At 47.7% G+C, this 17,096-nt stretch overlaps 5 protein-coding genes across 5 annotated transcripts; 2 read left to right on the forward strand and 3 right to left on the reverse strand.

Annotated features, from left to right (window-relative positions):
- The first annotated feature begins 829 nt into the window (after nucleotides 1-829).
- EURHEDRAFT_408133 (coatomer subunit delta) lies at nucleotides 830-2,980 on the forward strand. The gene is made up of 4 exons (XM_040780753.1): nucleotides 830-931; nucleotides 993-1,436; nucleotides 1,499-1,695; nucleotides 1,755-2,980. Exons 1-4 carry the CDS (start codon nucleotides 929-931, stop codon nucleotides 2,659-2,661), a joined length of 1,551 nt encoding a protein of 516 aa, XP_040642604.1. The 5' UTR covers nucleotides 830-928; the 3' UTR covers nucleotides 2,662-2,980.
- Nucleotides 2,981-4,501: 1,521 nt separating this feature from the next.
- EURHEDRAFT_399235 (CeGAL family transcription factor) lies at nucleotides 4,502-7,402 on the forward strand (the record flags this gene model as incomplete). The annotated part of the gene is made up of 5 exons (XM_040779908.1): nucleotides 4,502-4,585; nucleotides 4,650-4,909; nucleotides 4,975-5,086; nucleotides 5,142-5,902; nucleotides 5,956-7,402. The coding sequence occupies 5 exons, from the start codon at nucleotides 4,502-4,504 to the stop codon at nucleotides 7,400-7,402; spliced, it is 2,664 nt and encodes an 887-aa protein (XP_040642605.1).
- Nucleotides 7,403-8,297: 895 nt separating this feature from the next.
- On the reverse strand, nucleotides 8,298-10,046 carry EURHEDRAFT_447560 (uncharacterized protein; the record flags this gene model as incomplete). Its single annotated transcript, XM_040783676.1, has 2 exons — nucleotides 8,298-9,013; nucleotides 9,071-10,046. The coding sequence occupies 2 exons, from the start codon at nucleotides 10,044-10,046 to the stop codon at nucleotides 8,298-8,300; spliced, it is 1,692 nt and encodes a 563-aa protein (XP_040642606.1).
- Nucleotides 10,047-10,795: 749 nt separating this feature from the next.
- On the reverse strand, nucleotides 10,796-12,175 carry EURHEDRAFT_373999 (uncharacterized protein; the record flags this gene model as incomplete). Its single annotated transcript, XM_040778592.1, has 1 exon — nucleotides 10,796-12,175. One exon carries the CDS (start codon nucleotides 12,173-12,175, stop codon nucleotides 10,796-10,798), a length of 1,380 nt encoding a protein of 459 aa, XP_040642607.1.
- Nucleotides 12,176-15,427: 3,252 nt separating this feature from the next.
- On the reverse strand, nucleotides 15,428-16,266 carry EURHEDRAFT_408137 (uncharacterized protein). Its single transcript, XM_040780754.1, has one exon. The coding sequence runs from the start codon at nucleotides 15,791-15,793 to the stop codon at nucleotides 15,455-15,457; it is 339 nt and encodes a 112-aa protein (XP_040642608.1). The 5' UTR covers nucleotides 15,794-16,266; the 3' UTR covers nucleotides 15,428-15,454.
- Between the last annotated feature and the right edge of the window lie 830 nt (nucleotides 16,267-17,096).

The raw sequence follows: 17,096 nt of genomic DNA on the forward strand, positions 1-17,096 counted from the left end.
GCAGGTTTCTCGCTTTCTCCTTGAATAACATCGTTCGTTTGTGGGGATTCTGTTTCAAGCTCCGGTTTCTGGCCAATATCATTCTGGGCAGTTGTCGCGTCTTGCTCATCCGACTTGGGCATGGGAACGTCGATATCCTCATCGTAGTCATCCTCTAACATTTCTGCTTCGTATGTCTCGTCCGCTGAATACTGCATCTCGACGCTATCGTTCGTTTCCGGATATTGGTCGTCAGCATCGACCATGGCCGGTTCAGCGACATCGTCCATCATATCCGCATCGTTCGCTCCATCTCGGGTGTATTCTATTTCGATGGACTCATCCGGATAATCGTCCGCGCCCATCATGTCCTTATCCGCGTTCGAGGCTTGGTCTTCCATGACATCGAGGTCAATGTCGAAATCATCAGCGTGCCCTGGAAGAGGCGAAGCCATCTCCATTGTATCATCTGCCGTAGGGACTTCCATTGTGGGAAATGCTATTGAGGGAGCTGTTGTCATGGCAAAAAAGGCATCAATAGATAGGTGAGCGACAGGTACGCGTAAAAAGTTTTAGTGGCGCTCCCACACCGTGCCAGGGCGACAATAGTGGCAACGCGCAGAAGAGTAGAGTTAGAAAAGGGCAAAGCGATATAAAAAAAGGAAGAGAGATAATAAGGCCCTACTTTACCCGTGAAATTGATAGGAAACAGGTATGGTAGAGTAACGGAGGAGGTTGAGAGACCGACGGGCTCCTGCTTGTGCTGTGGTAAGCGAGGGGATAGCGCCGGTGCACGTGCACGTGCCAACGGAGACCGAAGAGAACAGCAAGCGACTCCGCGGGAGACCATCTGGCTTCGAGCAGACAACCTGACCACTCTCCCACGTCCGGAAGAGCGTGCTATTTTCTGCTCTAACCATTGATATCCGATCTTTAGCTATCCAGAGCCATGGTTTGTATCCTAATCTTGGTATCCCCCTGAATTTACGCTGACCACCACCCACAACAAACAGGTCGTTCTCGCAGCGTCGATATGCACCCGCGGGGGTAAGGCAGTACTTTCACGCCAATTCCGGGAAATCGCTCGTTCTAGAATTGAAGCCTTGCTCGCATCCTTCCCCAAATTGGCTGATTCGGGAACCCAACACACGATCGTCGAACAAGACAATGTGCGCTTCGTCTACCAGCCGCTCGATGAGCTGTACATCGTCCTTATCACCAACCGTCAATCGAATATCCTCCAAGACATTGACAGTCTTCATTTGTTTGCCCAAGTGACCACCAGCATTTGTAAAAGCCTGGACGAGAGGGAAATCTTGCGCAATGCCTTCGAGTTGCTCAGCGCGTTCGACGAATTGGTGACATTGGGCTACAGGGAGAACCTGACGCTATCTCAGATTAAGACCTTCCTGGAAATGGAAAGTCACGAGGAGAGAATACAAGAGATCATTGAGAGGGTATGTTGACGCATGAATGTTGGTCTTATTTTATCGTGAGGTAAGACTGACTTGCTTTACAGAACAAAGAGCTCGAGGCCAGCGAAGAACGCAAGAGAAAGGCAAAACAACTGGAGATGCAGCGGAAGGAAGCAGCGCGCACTGGTCGTACCGCCACACCAAGAACCCCATCTTATCCCGTCTACAGTCCCCCATCGCGCCCTACTGTGCCCGACACCTATGATTCCTACGAAGCAGAGAAGAAGAAAACGTTTGCCAAGTATGCACCCTTAGAGAGCGCTTCTTTTGGCCACCGCGACTAATATAGATCGAATCCAGACCCCTTCCCACCCGCGGAAAAGGAATGCAACTTGGCAAGAAAAACACAGATATCTACGAGAAGATTCGTGGTGACCTGGGCCCTGAAGCCGAAGAATCCAGCCCCTTGGTGACTCCGCAAGCCTCAACCCCTGTGGTCGACAAGGCACCATCCGCCCGTGCTTCCCTGTCTGCAGACCGAGAACCAGTCTCCGTTACCATTGCCGAGACCATTTCTGCCGCGCTTACTCGAGAAGGCGCATTGAGATCCTTTGAAGTCAAGGGTGATCTCCAACTCCGTATCACCGACCCATCTTTCACGAAGCTTAGACTCGACCTTCTCGCCACCCCTACACATGGTGCCCAATTCCGCACCCACCCGAATGTTGACAAGGCTGCCTTTACCAATTCATCCACGATCCAGTTAAAGGACACTTCCAAGCGGTTCCCCGCAAACAACGCGATCGGTGTCTTGCGCTGGCGTGTCGCCAGTTCCGGTTCGGACAATGCCGACATCCTTCCTATCACATTCACGGTCTGGGTGAACAAGGGTTCTGACTCAACCACCGTTACGGTTGAGTACGAACTTACTGGCTCCGATAGCTTGCGTGACGTTGCCGTCACGATCCCGTACGGCGCAGCCGAGCCCGCCGTGTCTAGCTTTGATGCGGTATATGAAGTTTCCGGGGATAGTTTGGACTGGAATATTGGCACTGTGGATGAGAACAATGCATCTGGCAGTTTCGAGTTCGAGTCCACTGACGGCGGTGATGAGACTGACTACTTTCCAATGAATGTGCGGTTCACCAAGGCTAATCCTTTTGTCGAGGTCGATGTTACAAACGTTGCTCTACTGGAAATGGAAGGTGAAAGCACCGGCTTCTCCAAGGAAGTTAAGAGTGTTGCGGAAGGCTACACGATCGAGTAATTATTCCTGAGCTGTATAGAATAACTAATGATGTTCGGACTTGCGATTTGTGGCTACTGTGATTCTCTTCTACTTCTTCTTTCCGGCCAGGGCCAACGTTTTGTTTTCTTAGGTGTTTTACTGAAGCTTTAGATATCATTCTTCTTATTTAAGATATTCTTTTCTGCAGTCCAGAGTGGCATATTTATCCGAGATAACCGAATGGAGCTGTCAAATAAACTCAGGCACATGGCAATATTGTACTTAGATCACCGCGGACCCGAAATCAACCAATAGGAATGACGCACTGTCACTGACAGCAATCCACCTCAAACTTCCCAACGCCTACTTCCTAATGCCTTTACTTCTCTCTCTCCACCTCTCTCATATTTGATGGCAGTATTGCCAAGATTTCACACATCCGAGTCGGACAACTCGTCCTGATCATTTGGGCGTAATGAAGGCACGTCAAGATTATCCTTCTGTCGCCTCCTCCCTATGTGGAAGAGAACCACGGACCTGAATAGCGGAGAGAGCTGGCTGACAGCAGCTAAGCTTGCCAGGCACTATGTCACCCTCATTCTAGACCTCCGTGCCTCTATTGCTCACCATGGCTCGTCTACGCACTGTCCAAGTGGTGGCTGGATAGCTAGGCCCGATAACGGAGCTGTACTTGTAGCTAAGGGAAGTCCGGGGTATGCATAGTAGGTTCAGCTTCAAACACCGCGCCACTCCGTCTCACGTCAATTTGATGAGTTGGTGGAGGCGTTATTGACGACGGAATTCATTACACGGCTCAGAGAGACTGACACCAAAACTGATCACAAATTCCCTTGGCAGAGGCTTGGATTACGCTCAATTCGCTAAGTTGCTACTGTATACACACGACTCTATATGCTCGAGCCCGGGAATGTACAAAGGGATCTGTGGATGCCTGCATAATTGCATAATGCCCCGGATAGATGTCAGGCATTCAACTAGGAGATTGCGAGTCCGGGGTATCCAGAGATGGGCCTTCGCTTGCGTTCTGGCCATACCCCCAAGACTTCTCCAGCTTGAAACTCCCACGGTAATGCACGAGGCCTCATCTTCTTGAATATCTACTAAAGCTATGAGCTCCTTCCTAAAATGTCGGGGATAACCGACAAAGTATAAGCACCGGAAGCGGTTAAGTCTGTCTAAGAGACTCTCTTAAGGACATCATCGTTTGCTATAGAGGCAAAATCCTTAGCATGATGGGTATATTAATACTTGCCACTAGAGCATATGGCCCCGGTGAATCTGAAGGGGAATTGTCAATCTTCGGGGTTAGCTGCAAATCGTCTGATCCACGATCCCCGAATTGCAATTCATTTGGTTCAGGTTCCCTAATTGAAGGTTCTTTTTCTCATAGGCTTGAGTGCCCATGGAAAGACTTCCGGGACGCTCATTCCCCACTCGCACTTGAGTTCCGGCCTTATACAATGCATAATCCTTGAGCTTCCCATTGATTCTCAACTCAGCTTATACTTTCTGTTTCTCCTCTTCACCATCAACTTTCCCCAGTCTTTTGCAGCTTTCAATCAATTAATATCCCCCCACAATTCCGGTATCTTGGGTTACTCAATTCATACTTCACTCACCATATATTATTGACTGCCTTTGTGGGGATGCAGCAGCATTTCCTCTATGAACGGTGAGACAAGCTCCATATTGCTCTGTGTTAGGTATATCTGACATAATGTTATCAGCTTGAAACCTCCCCATACAGTGCCGAGTCGTTGAGGTGAACACAGCTTCTCCACGGAGAAATTGTGCTGAGAAACGGCTAATACGTTGACAGTATCCTTTCTCTTCACAATTCGCAACATCTATCGACACAATGAGCAATTTGCCGTTCCCGTCCTGGGCAGAGCAACCAACGTTGTTCAAGTTGCCTTACACTGATACAGAGACCCCACGTCTGGTAAGCGAGCTTTCTGCTACACCCTCTTCCCATCAACAGAAGCTAATTGGAATTGCATGTGTAGGAAAATCCCTTACCACACCTGACAGGGAACGATGCAGACCGCTTGGGTACTGGAAAGATGGCCATACCAAGACTGGCTGAAGGTGCAGAGTCTGCTTTCACCTCGCCAGGCAGGTTCCATCGCCGTCATGTTCGTCGAGCGTGCGAATCGTGTAGACAAAGGAAAACAAAGTGCACTGGAGACAAGTCTGGCTGTCGAAATTGCCGAGAAGCGGGGATAATATGCTGCTATACAGATGGTAAACGGGAGAAATCTAAGAGGTGAGATTCCTCTATTGCCAGTTAGAGCAAGCGTGTCGGACTAACATATACGGCTATCTCCAAAGACAATTAGCTAGTCTATCAGCCAAAGTACAGGCCTATGAGGATGTGATCCGGAAACTGAGTTGCCGGTTTGGCGTCTCGGATGAGCAATTGATGAGTATCGCCTTGAACGTGGTATGCCATAAACCCCTTTCACACACTTGAGTATGCCTTTCCTAAGTGGGTACAGGAAGCATCCTCCGATATGAACATGCAGCCAGACGACGCTGCATCCGGAGATCTGAAGCTACTTCCATTGAACTCTGACTTTGAATCGCCTTCACAGCCCTCGTCTGTTGGGCCCTTCGAAGTCATGGCCCATACAGAGGAAGACTTCAACAGAGATGAGACCGCGCGTGCCACTGGATTCATTGGCAAGAGCTCCGAGATAAGCTGGCTACAAAAGCTGAACGGAGAAATCAGTCAAGAATACGACGCATGTAACCCCGGTATCGCTGATAGCACGGGATTGCCTTCCCCTACCTTGACGCCAAAGGCTGAGGGAAAGAATGACCAATGGGTAGCTTCGTCGAATTACTACATTGACGACCTTGACATACCAGCGACTGAGCAAGTTGATATGTACGAAGTTCCGTCGCGAGACATTGCGACGAAGCTCTTCAATGTCTACTTGACTTCAGTGCATCCTTCTTTTCCCATAATAGGCATTTCGACATTTGCCTCCCAGTTTCAGGTATTCTTCAATCGACCAGCTTTGAAACCAGGCAATAAGTGGCTTTCAATCTTGAACCTGGTTTTTGCAGTCGCGGCTAAATATGCCCATCTTACTGATGCAAGCTGGAAGGGAAATGAAGACGATCACCATATATATTTCTGCAGGGCAAGAGCGCTGAGCATGGAGGGCCAGCTGTTTCAACATCCGGACCTGCAGCAGTTGCAGGTCGAAGGACTGGCTGCTTTCTATTTATTGGCATCCGGTCATATCAATCGGTGTGTTCTGCGTATTTTTCACTCATTATCCGACGCTGACATACTTGGTTCAGATCTTGGAAGTTAACTGGGAGTGCTGTCCAAGGCGCTTTTGCTCTTGGATTACATCTACGGAACATAGGTGACTGCACTTCAGACACTTCTAAAGAAATAAGATATCGCGTTTGGTGGTCTTTGTACACCGTTGAGCACCTTCTTAGTGTTCTGACAGGGCGGCCTTCTTGCATCGTCGAGAGCACTTGCACGACGCCTCTGCCCGTTCCTTTCGACGAAACCGATTTTCAGAAAGAAGAAATTTCTCGCCTGATTAGCAGCCCTAACAGAGGAGGACCTAGCCAACTGGCCCGTATTGCTGTTAATTCCAGCACGTCTAGCCTAAAGGCTTCACTGGATTGCGATACCAACGACCCAGCAGCCACAGCTAACCCCAAGGACTTGGATAACAGCAGAAACGAGTATATAAAGAGTCTTCCACCTTGCATGTCGCTGTACTTCTTGCAGTTGACGACATTGACGTCTATTGCTAAGCGGATGACGAACAAGCTCTATAGCCCTGAAGCAGTGCGCGCACCTTGGGCTAGCACCGAGTTTGCCATCCAGAGTCTAATGCTTGAGATTGACTCATGGTTTATGAATTTGCCTACTCCGTATGATTTCACATCTACACAGACTTCGCAATGCCCTGCAAGTCAGAAGATGAGCCTCGCCTTTCTCTTTTACAGCACCAAAATCGGGATCACGCGGCCGTGCCTCTGCCGTCTGGATTCAATCCGCCCACAAGGCGACAAAGCATACGACTTCTGCAGCAAGACCGCCGCAGAATGTGTCGAATCAGCCTGTCACATGCTAACCCTCCTCCCCGAAACCTCCGACACATCCCTCCTCTACAAGATGTGCCCATGGTGGTGCATCCTCCACTTCCTAATGCAAGCAACAACAGTCCTCCTCCTCGAACTCTCCTTCCACTCGCAGCACATCCCAGAAAAATCCTCCACCGTCTCCAAAGCAGCCAGAAAAGCAGTCGAATGGCTTTCCACCATGTCCAAAACCAGCCTCGCCGCTGAACGAGCCTGGAAACTCTGTGACGGCTTCCTCCGCCGCCTCGCACCGCACATTGGTGTCGACATGAGCGATCTCCCCTGCTCCGGTGAGTCAACCGTAGAAGCATCGCCGGAGGCCAGCTTCGACGCTACCACTTCTGCGGCCAGTGCGGCAGCCGCAGAGAATCTAGCCGCGGAGCTAGATTCTATTACTTGTTCACCTATGGATCAGGATCAGTCGAGTAATAGTCCGCTTGCTACGCTGGTGTCGTATGGGCTGGAACCACCGGAGTTGCTGGGGTTTATGAAGCCGGAGAAGGGGACGGTGGCGGGACGGAATGGGTATGAAGATTATTTCCCGTATGATTCGGCTACGGGACAGATGACGGGGTCGCTTTTCCCGAATGGGACGAATGTCGATCTCGATTTGGGGTATTTCTGGGGTGATCCTATATGTTAAGGCTTTCATACTCTGCGCTGAATTGGGAATTGCCAAAACAGACTGAAGACCATATAGACAGGATAGGCACAGACTGCATTGCTGGATTTGCATGAGATTGTCACTTATCATCAGGATGTTCATTTTTATCTATTTATTCTTTCTTCGTTTCCTTGTTTTTTCTTTTTCTTTTTCTTTTTCATCCAATTTTTGTTTTATCTATATTGTACACATCGCCATTTCACATTTTATATAACAGACAAACAGGCATGACAAAAAATTTTTTTCCCCCAAAAGCTCGAACTGACATTATTTTTTTTCTAATTGGAAAAAAAAAGCAGAAAGGAAAACAAAAAGAATTGTTTATCTGTTTCGCTCTGCTTGCGATCCTGCGTTGGCTACTCTAATGTACAGAATGAAGCAAAACGAGTCTTATATGACCATCTACACGCGAATACATATATCGACACTTTTATATCTATCTGTCGGTGTGAATACAGACATCACACCAAGTTATCTCTATATATCTCCTATCTAATCCCGGGATATCCATCCCGTTCTATCTACTAAACCCAAAATGCAGGTATATATACTTCTTTCCATGTACATCATGCAGTGACTAGACTAGTACACCAGCCCGAATCTTGACCTTTACCTCGACACGGTCAATAAAAGCTCACTCCAATCCAACCAAGCCAAGAAGTCAAATCTGCTAAGGACGCGCAATGCCAAATGCAAAAGTGGCGGAACGAGCGGAAGCCTGGACCGTTATCAGACCATATCATCGTCATCGTGTCAACAATTGGAAAGGAAGAGGATCAAAGACGAGAGGATGCTCCAAAACGACAAAAGAGGAGAAGTAAGGTGACGTTAATCGAATGTAATCCAGAAGCTAACCCAGAAGCTCCGGGGGACCCTAAGCCTCCCAATGCCGTTTCTTTGCAGTGAAAAATAACCGTGCATCTTCTTCCTGAGAGGCAGTGCGCTCCGACGTCGGAGGCGAGTAATGTATCCCACTAATCTTCGAGAGACGTATATCGATTTGCTGCGCTCGTCTTAGGGATCGGTTCGTCCACGAACTCGCTGAAACCGGTGCTCTACTCCCATTATTCTCCTGACGTAGAGAAATACCTAGTAAGCCCCTGCCATCGCCAACGAACCGCTCAATGCAATCCAGGGCGGGAATGATACGGCGTCTGACACCGCAGCCCGTATGGTTGGGGTCGATTTGGTAGTCTGGGAATTGTTTTATGGAGGCGATGATTGCTGTTATGTCTGCTGGTGGTCCGGCTGGCATTGTAGTCTGAGGTACATCCTCATCATCGGAATCCGCCGTAAAATCCGGATCAAGCAGGCTCGATCCCAAGAAAATTGTCTTCGCGCGGAGTGCAAAAAAGCGGACCATCTGTCCTAGATGGAACGCATCGCAGGCATTCGAATTGCCCATTCCGCAACGACATTGAAATTCGCGAGGACGGATTGTTGTCGATGTTGCGGGTACTGTTACGGGATGATTCGTGGTGGATGGTTTGGGCCCGGTTGTTTCTTCGAGGGCGCCATAGGCGCGCAGGAAGTAAGCTTGGAGATCTGTGATTGTGTTGAGAACGTATTGGCGTCTGTGGAATAGTTCTTCTGCAGAGCTGTTAATACCAGTAGAAAAACAAGGTTTAGAGAATTGAGGATAGATACCTTCGAGACCATCTGCGAAGTACTGCCACCGGAAAGTACCGTCTTCAGGATCCGAAGGAGCCTCAACTCCATTAATCCAATACTTCGACCCAAGCACAACCAATGTATGCGTCGTAACCTGATAAGCAGTTTGTTCATCGAGAAAGTGCGCGATGTATATGATATGTCGAATACGATCCTCGCTCATTTTCAACAGCGACTGATTGAACTTTGTCACCGAAACCCTCCCCTTTCCATACGTATATCCGGATCTTTTTAGCGCTTCTCGGACAACCTGCGGTGAATTGAACATGTCCGCAAGGTAGATTAGTCTGGCGATGATGGATGGGGGGAATGATTTTAGTGCATTATTGAAAACGCGCTTTTGCATGTTTTCTAGAGATGAGTAGGATAGGACCCTGAGAAAGAGCTCAATGATGTTTATACCAAGACGCTGGGTGACTTCGTCCACTGGGAGGCTGAGAGTAGGGAGTGCCCTTAATGCGTCCGCATCAGAGGGCAATAATGGTGATAACACCGACAATGGATCTGTTACATCTCCATCATTATTCGTTCCTGAATTTGCAGCTGCAGCAATCAAGTTTTCCTTCTGCTTCATGAGATCTCTCCCCTCAGAGAATTTATTCGGATCAAGCAAAGCCCGAAAGTAAGGACTATTTTGTATCAAGTCCTCACTGGCGACTAGCCACCGAGATACAGATGCAGAACGGAGCCGATCCTGTTCCCGATCCGCATATTCAACTATCATATCCCCGTGGCTCGAGATAACCATCACATACTGTGGGGGCTCATTTTCCGAAGTAGACTCTCGTATTTGTACTTCTTCGGACGAGACAGACGGAACAGCGTTGGTGTTGGTGTTAGTGTCAGTGTTGGCCGCTTCGCGGAGAGGCAGAGTCTGAATGGAAGGAGATCCAGCCCCCAATTCAGGAAAAAGGCCCCTGGATGGCGGTAATGGAGGATAGTCAGAATTCATATCCGAATTGGAAGTCAGAGAAGACGGTTATCCTGTTTCCAGTGTATCTGTCTTGGGATCTTGGGAGTCCGATGTGCCAATATTGATGAGGTAACGGATGGCATTTGAACAAGATTAACCAGAGTTGCCGTTTTAGCGGGTTCGTGCGATATGTCGGATTCCCATGCGCAATTTGGCATCAACAAGCCATACTCCTAGAAGGTGGCGGCGTGGCGGGGATATGGCGTGCCTGTTCAAGGACGACGTTTAAATGGAAAAGGGATATTTGTCGGTCCTGATGTTGTCCAAATCTCATATAGAAGACAGTCGCGCAGATAAAACGGACAAGAACCACGAGCAGTACACATGGCCAGTTCATGAAGATTTGACGTCGATGTCAAAATCCACATTCAGTAATCATGTCATGTGACCTTCACGGTGGGTTCCAATTCGGGAATTATACCAGTGAACAACAGACTGTTATTACTGAGAATGGCTTTTCTGTTGAAATATTCGTATTTTGAGTGCAGTATATGCTACAGGTATCAATGACAATGCCACCCTCGATAATCCACCCAAGAAACCAGAGAACCAATCCAAAATATTTTTCATAAAACACAAATCGAAAGAGAAAAGACCAAACCCGAAAGCACAGAGAGCATCGTAATATGCTTTCCATATAAATGCCGAAGAAAAAAAAAATTATAAAGGATGGCTGAAAAATATGTATTTACTTTGACAGAAAATATCCAAAAAGAGAAAAAAGAGAATCAAGGTAATGACACAATAGGAATGTGCATAACCCTGGGTGATTTCCTTGTGTCGTTCGTTTGCTCATTTGTCAACTCGTCGTCATCGTGGATAGCATCTCGCAGTTTCAACGCTTGTCCAACGATCGATTCGAGTTTCGTTGACAACGGGTTGAACACGTCTGCAGACGAGGTATTGACAACAGGCGTAGTAGGGCTCCAAGGCTCGTTGTCCCCATCTTCGCTGTTGTAATCCTCAAAGTGCTTGCCATGCATTTGGTTGAGTCGGTGGGAGATGGTCGAGAACACAGCAAGGTGATAGGGCTTATCCTCATCCCAGTTATTGACCGGCTGCTGTTCTTGAATCAAGTCGTTGTTATATTCAGGCATGTCCATATCCAGAAGGTCCTCTTGTTGAGACACAAGATGCCATTGCCCTGCCGACAAAAATCCAATGACGAAATCTTGGTTGGCCCGAGCAGCAGCTATGCAACTTCTTCTGTAGTCTGGAGTAAAAGCATCGGTATATTCAGAAGGCAAGCACAGCACTAAGCCACGCGCCAAGAGTGGAGGGGGAGGAATCGCATCGTCATCTGGGGTGATGGATGGTCGCTTCTGCCCACCATTTACAGAAAGGTGGTCTCCCATATCAGACTTGTCGGACTTGAGCGAAGTAAAGTCTTCTGTCGAGTCTTCAGTGTGTTGTGTGATAGTCTGAGTAAGAGAGATTGTGGAGGCTTTCCGTGGTGGTAAGCCCAGGTTCTCGTCATCGACGACCACGTAATCGGAGGTGAGATGCTGCGGGTCATCCTCCGTGTTATCGTGGCCCGGACGGCCATTCGGCGAATTTTCAGCCGTAATTTCTGTCCGGATAGTTTGTGTAGTATTGGCAACAGTTTCCCGTGCGGCCGCTTTCAGGGCCGGAATCAAAATGTCGGCTTCCTGGTTGTCCTCGCCAACACCAGACGCCCAAGCGGTCGCAATCCCCGCCCAAGCAGCGGTCTTAACCACGCCCTTGGTGTATTTCCTCCGGACCAAATCCACCAATTCATTTCTCACTTCTTTCGACTCCGAAGTGCCAGTAACGTCGACAGTCGAGTTGAGAATGCGACCTCCTTCCCAGACTAGGAAGGCGTGCTGCTTGGCCAATGCGATCAATTGACGGACCGTGTCATCGGACCAGTCGTCAATAATGTCGGCAAAGACCTTCAAAATAGCAACGTGAGGACCAATGGACGATGCCAGCTGGACCAGGGCATTTGTGGTGGTGATAGTGTGAGAGGCACAGACACAGACAGGAATGCCATGGGGGAGGCCCTTCTTGGTTTCAGTCAAGGTCTGAAGGTAGGAGGTTAAGCGATTCCCGGGAAAGGTGAACGAGTCGGACAATGGTGATTCCATCGTGAGACAGGAGGGAGGAGAGAAGATTGAGGTCCGAGGGAGGAGGATATATAGTCGTAGCAGAGGTCAATCGTGGGAGTCAACGAGAGTAGAGAGGGAAGGACGGAGACAGGGAGAGGGTATAGTGAGAGGATATAGAGAGAAAAGATGAGGGAGAGAGAGGAAATGAGGCGGGAGGGTGTCGTGTATATTAAAGCGAGAAGGCCGGGGTCGAGACCGAAGGATTGACAGGTGGCCAAAGAGAGCTCCACTTGAGACTGCCAGCAGGGATATACTTGTTTGTATACAGGTACACAAGTAGGAGAGGAGGTTGAATATATATGAGCTTGCGCCCTGTAGCAATTATTGCCGCCGGATAGCAAGAAAATTCACAAAAATAGCCAGATGCAGACAAAGCGCCCAATGCGTGCAGCACAGCAAAACTCAAATGTTTCTTTTTGGGGCGACAGATCAAACGGTTGATTGATTGATTAAATAGATCGGGGGTCTATACAGTACTTGTAGAGAATACAAGTACTACTGCCCCCTGGTCTGTCAAGCTTCCCTTTCCCCTTTCCCCGATCACCCAAACAGCGTCTGCTACAAGTGTGTTCTGAGAGAATGATCGACCTGGGAGAATGAAAAGAGCAATTAACATGATTTTACTGTAATAACGGTGTATTACTCCCATTACAGGGGCAAAATGCACTGCACACCGAATCCGCCCGGTCGGAACGGGTATCTCCTGTGTACTTCCGGTATTGGAGTCTAGCTGGAAACAGTAACTTTAAAGTTCTCGCCCGACTCTTTGAGTCTCTCGGATAATAAATAACAAAGCAAAAAAATGCATACGGAGTGAAAAAAAAAAAAAAAAAACACTGCAAGGAATGGGTTGATTTTGGAGTCTGGATCTTTTTCTTCTTTTTTTTCTTTTGCCGTATTTGCCGTATAACACTAACGTTCTCTTGCTTTTTTGTCTGATTGTGCACAAGTACTACATACTAACTGGAGCTCTCGAGGAACTCTATCCCTGAGTCTCACTACTACAAGGTACTAACCACCGAGTGCGGCCCAACGGAAAAGCAAGAAGGCTACGAAGCTAATATCTATTCCTCCCAAAAAAAAAAAAAAAATATATATATATATATACAAAGAATAAGACCAGTCACACTCTGACCATCCAATATATCTTGACGTACACGCCATGACCCGATTACGGAGCTTCACTTCCGTTTCCAAAACAGACAAAAGTCCAGATGACGGCTCCAAATAAGTCGATTCCTACAGAGATCATGCTGTAGCTTCTGGTGCAGCTTGCAGACGGGATCACCAGTCCCGTCAATCGGAACTTTCTCGTTGGTCACCGGAATCGGATTCCTTGATAGCCTTGGATCTGACTTTCGGATGACCCCGATTTTTTTATGTACGAAGTTCAAGGCTGCATACGGGATCTCTATCCAGAGTTTCATGTGCATATACTTTCGTGCAGAGTGCACAAAACGGTAATCGGGATCGCGCAATGGTCGCGAAATTGCTAATATTGTAGCTGTGCATACAAAGGCTCATACATATGTGCGCGAGGAGTATGTATTTTGTACAGAGAATATGTACGGGTACAGAGTACTACTCGGTACTTTGAAGATTCGATCCAGAAAATGCTTTGCAGGAGGGAGAATCATCCGCTATTTCCGTCCATGTTCCGCCGATGTTCCGCCGTACTAATGGCACTTAAAAAAAAGGGAGTCTATACGAAAATTAATCTAATTAAAAATTAGCCTATGGACTCAGCTCAGCGCCTTGCACTCCGGCAACTCGGTTCATCCTAGCAGGAGCTTAGCTCTGAGTACTATCGGGTACGTACTTCCGTACTCCATACTACGCCTGTATCACCCAATCGAACTGAGTCAGTGTCAGATTATTGACGGCTCCGTTCCAATTGGGCAGTTCGAACCACCCGTGAACCAATTGACAGCTTTGGGATTGCAAGATTGCTAGCTCAGGGTCATCCTTTATAGAGCATTCTGCACACAAGCGAAACCAGACCAAATCCCTTAACGCGTACTCCCCGTAGGCACCGTTTGCTGGTCTGTTCTTTTTTTTTTGCATCCATCTAACTCCGTACCTTCTCCGAATTTTCAGTTGTCTGGATGACTCCATACGAGTACGGAGGCACTCCGCGGGCGCCTCCTTCAGCTACTTTGAATACTTGCTGCGCCTTGCTTTAATGTTTCAATGTGGCAATATGGATGCCTTCATACTTTGGAGTAGCTGTACTCTGCAGATCCCGAAATAAACCCGTTGCGCTTTGGTCGCTTGAACGGGGTCGGCTCTTGCAACGTCCCGGCCGTCTTAAGCTGACGGGAGTTGGCAGTGACAGACGTTCCAACAGTCATTGGTGTCAGTCTAAACTGTGTGCTGGGATGTTTAATTGAATGACATGCACCTATGCGGTCCCAGGGGGGCGTTGCACCAGTACCGCTTAGTGTGGTTTGCCCCAGACATCAAACAACCCCAAACAGGCGTAAGTTCATCCTGTCCTAGCCAGTGTTTCGAAATTGATTTTCTTACAACGGCTGCCTTGATTGTTTAGCATCTTCGTGGCATTTCCCCTGTCGCCGTTTTAAAGCGGCGGGCGCTGGGGAGATCTCCTAAACGGGTAAAGCGCAAATCTCTCTACAGTCTCATGTTGGAAAGCGCTTCCACCAGAACTTTAATACCAGGAAAATAACCATGGAATAACTATTCAAACGCCCGGTAGACTGATTTGAATGTACGCGGTATCAAGTTCAAACATCAGACAAAGAGGTCACTGGAATTCTGGAACCAGCTTGTTCGAGGGCCCCAAAACGTCTCCGATTATGATGTTTCTTCATGTCCACAGCATTTATAAAGCGATTAAACTACTACTTCATTTAACGATATGACGGTCAGCAGGCTGCCATTCTAGGAGTCCTGCTAACCAATTCCCGTCTTGGCATCAGGTGAGTGTATTCCTATGGCCACGGGTTTCATGCCTCTTGACGCTAGTCTTAAATGGGACTTTTATTGCTATTTATTTTGTTCGACACCATCTATCCAGGCGCTCTCGCTGCAGTCGCTGCAGAGGGAAGCCATTTTTTTTTTTTGGCTCTTCTTTCAAACACAATGCTCTCCCCAGTTATAAGTCCCATAGTGCCGACCGTGTCCTTCCCTGCTTCCATCCTTCCTATCATGAGCATTTCTCGCAGTGCTTCCGCCTAGTGTCCTACACCTTAATTCTTCCACCCCTCCTCGATCTATTACCCATCTGGCAAACAAAGTTCATGGTACCTGACAATGACATTTGCGAAATAGGTCAGAGACCTGATGGATATCGTCTTTCCGTTTGTACGACACTCCCCTTGTTACACAGTTGTAACTAATCGGTTGCTTTGGACCAAGGACAACAATCATCGGCTCACGGTTCCCCCCAGGTAACAGGAAGCCGGCTTTTATGTTCGCGGGCAATGAGGATCCTTCTGACTCCCACATTCTTAGACCAGTCTCATAATCTTGAAAAACGACAGCTTCGCCATGCTGATCTGTTGGGGTGCCAGTACACAGCACCAAGCCTGAGTAACCTTCCGCGCTGTCCACATTGTCCTTGGACCGCCACAGCATCGTAACAGCCTGATTACTCGCTTCATGATCCCAAACGTACTCACTTCCTAGCAGGACCGAATTCGCCACTGCGGGCGTTACCTTTGCCCCTTCAACCACTCTCCGGTTTTGTGCCTAAGAATTGAGGGTCACAGCATATAGCGGCGCTCCCGCGAGTGCTCAGTCCTGTCCATGATGTCTTTCGGGGAGATAATGCCGGTCGACCAGGATGGGAAATCGGTAGCGATCGGAGTCTTACCGTTGGAGAGAGAGATAAGGGAGTGGCATTATTTTTGGGAAAGGACTGTAAGCAGACAACGTTATTTCACCATGTCTCTGGGAAAGGTTTGTACGAGGCTACGGCTTGGAGGAGGGGGGATTGGCAGGTAGATGTGCAGTTTGAAGATATTAAGATATGGATTGAGGTGTGATAGTATGATATGGATATAATTTATGATTATGATTAACGTAAAAGGACGATTTTTCCATCCACTATATGTAACACCCTGGAGTATCTGACACAATCCTTGCTTCAACCATGAGTACAAATTTGCTATACAAGTCTGGTACCTTGGAAAATTCACAAGAGATCTGAGGATGAAAGCATAAACTTGAGAAGATCCTCTTTCTCAATATATCGGCACCCAAGCCCAAATGATTCAAGCAACGAATGTTTCCCCCATGTTGTAGTTACCTCTGAATATTGATGCGCCTTCCTGTTCCAGATCAATCAGATGTCGGAATCAGCGATAGTAGGAGCTGCTAATCTGGATCAGTGTCTTTTTTATGTTGGACTACTCCTATGCACTTGGCGACCCAAGCAGGTGAAGCCCCATGTGGAAGGTGCAGTCTAGTTATCATGGGTTCAGTGTCTCCAACGCATGTTGACCTTGAGAAATCAAAGTAAATTACTGCATTTTCCTTGGTTTTTCTCCAAATATATTCTTCAAAAATCAGTAAATACTATTCCCAACAAAGCACCAGAAAGCAGGTTCTAGACCTTGACAAATAGACTGCGGATTAACCGCAAATGTGGTTACTACTTTGCTAACCACAACCGAACTTATGGTTTTATATTGATCGATGGTATATTCGAATATACAAGATCCCGCATTGCGATAGATGTACATTTTGATATGATTTGAAAGATATAAGGCAACAGCAATCTACATGAAGGCCTTACTCTATTTGCTTTCTTCTTGGTCTTGTCCGTCAAGCAGGTGTACATCTATTCGTATACTGCTATACTGCATTTTATGTGCTGTTCTTGTAATCAGCATTCTGGCTTTGTGTATTATAAGAAGTAGCTCGCCGGCAATACCCA

This window comes from Aspergillus ruber (genome assembly GCF_000600275.1).
Source record: "Aspergillus ruber CBS 135680 unplaced genomic scaffold scaffold00002, whole genome shotgun sequence".
NCBI classification, from domain to species: domain Eukaryota; kingdom Fungi; phylum Ascomycota; class Eurotiomycetes; order Eurotiales; family Aspergillaceae; genus Aspergillus; species Aspergillus ruber.

Coding starts and splice junctions, on each gene's coding strand:
- EURHEDRAFT_408133 (XM_040780753.1), top strand. Junction 1,437..1,498: donor TACAAGAGATCATTGAGAGG/GTATGTTGACGC, acceptor CTTGCTTTACAG/AACAAAGAGCTCGAGGCCAG. Junction 1,696..1,754: donor AAGAAGAAAACGTTTGCCAA/GTATGCACCCTT, acceptor GATCGAATCCAG/ACCCCTTCCCACCCGCGGAA.
- EURHEDRAFT_408137 (XM_040780754.1), bottom strand. CDS start 15,793: ATGCTGTGGCGGTCCAAGGACAATGTGGACAGCGCGGAAGGTTACTCA.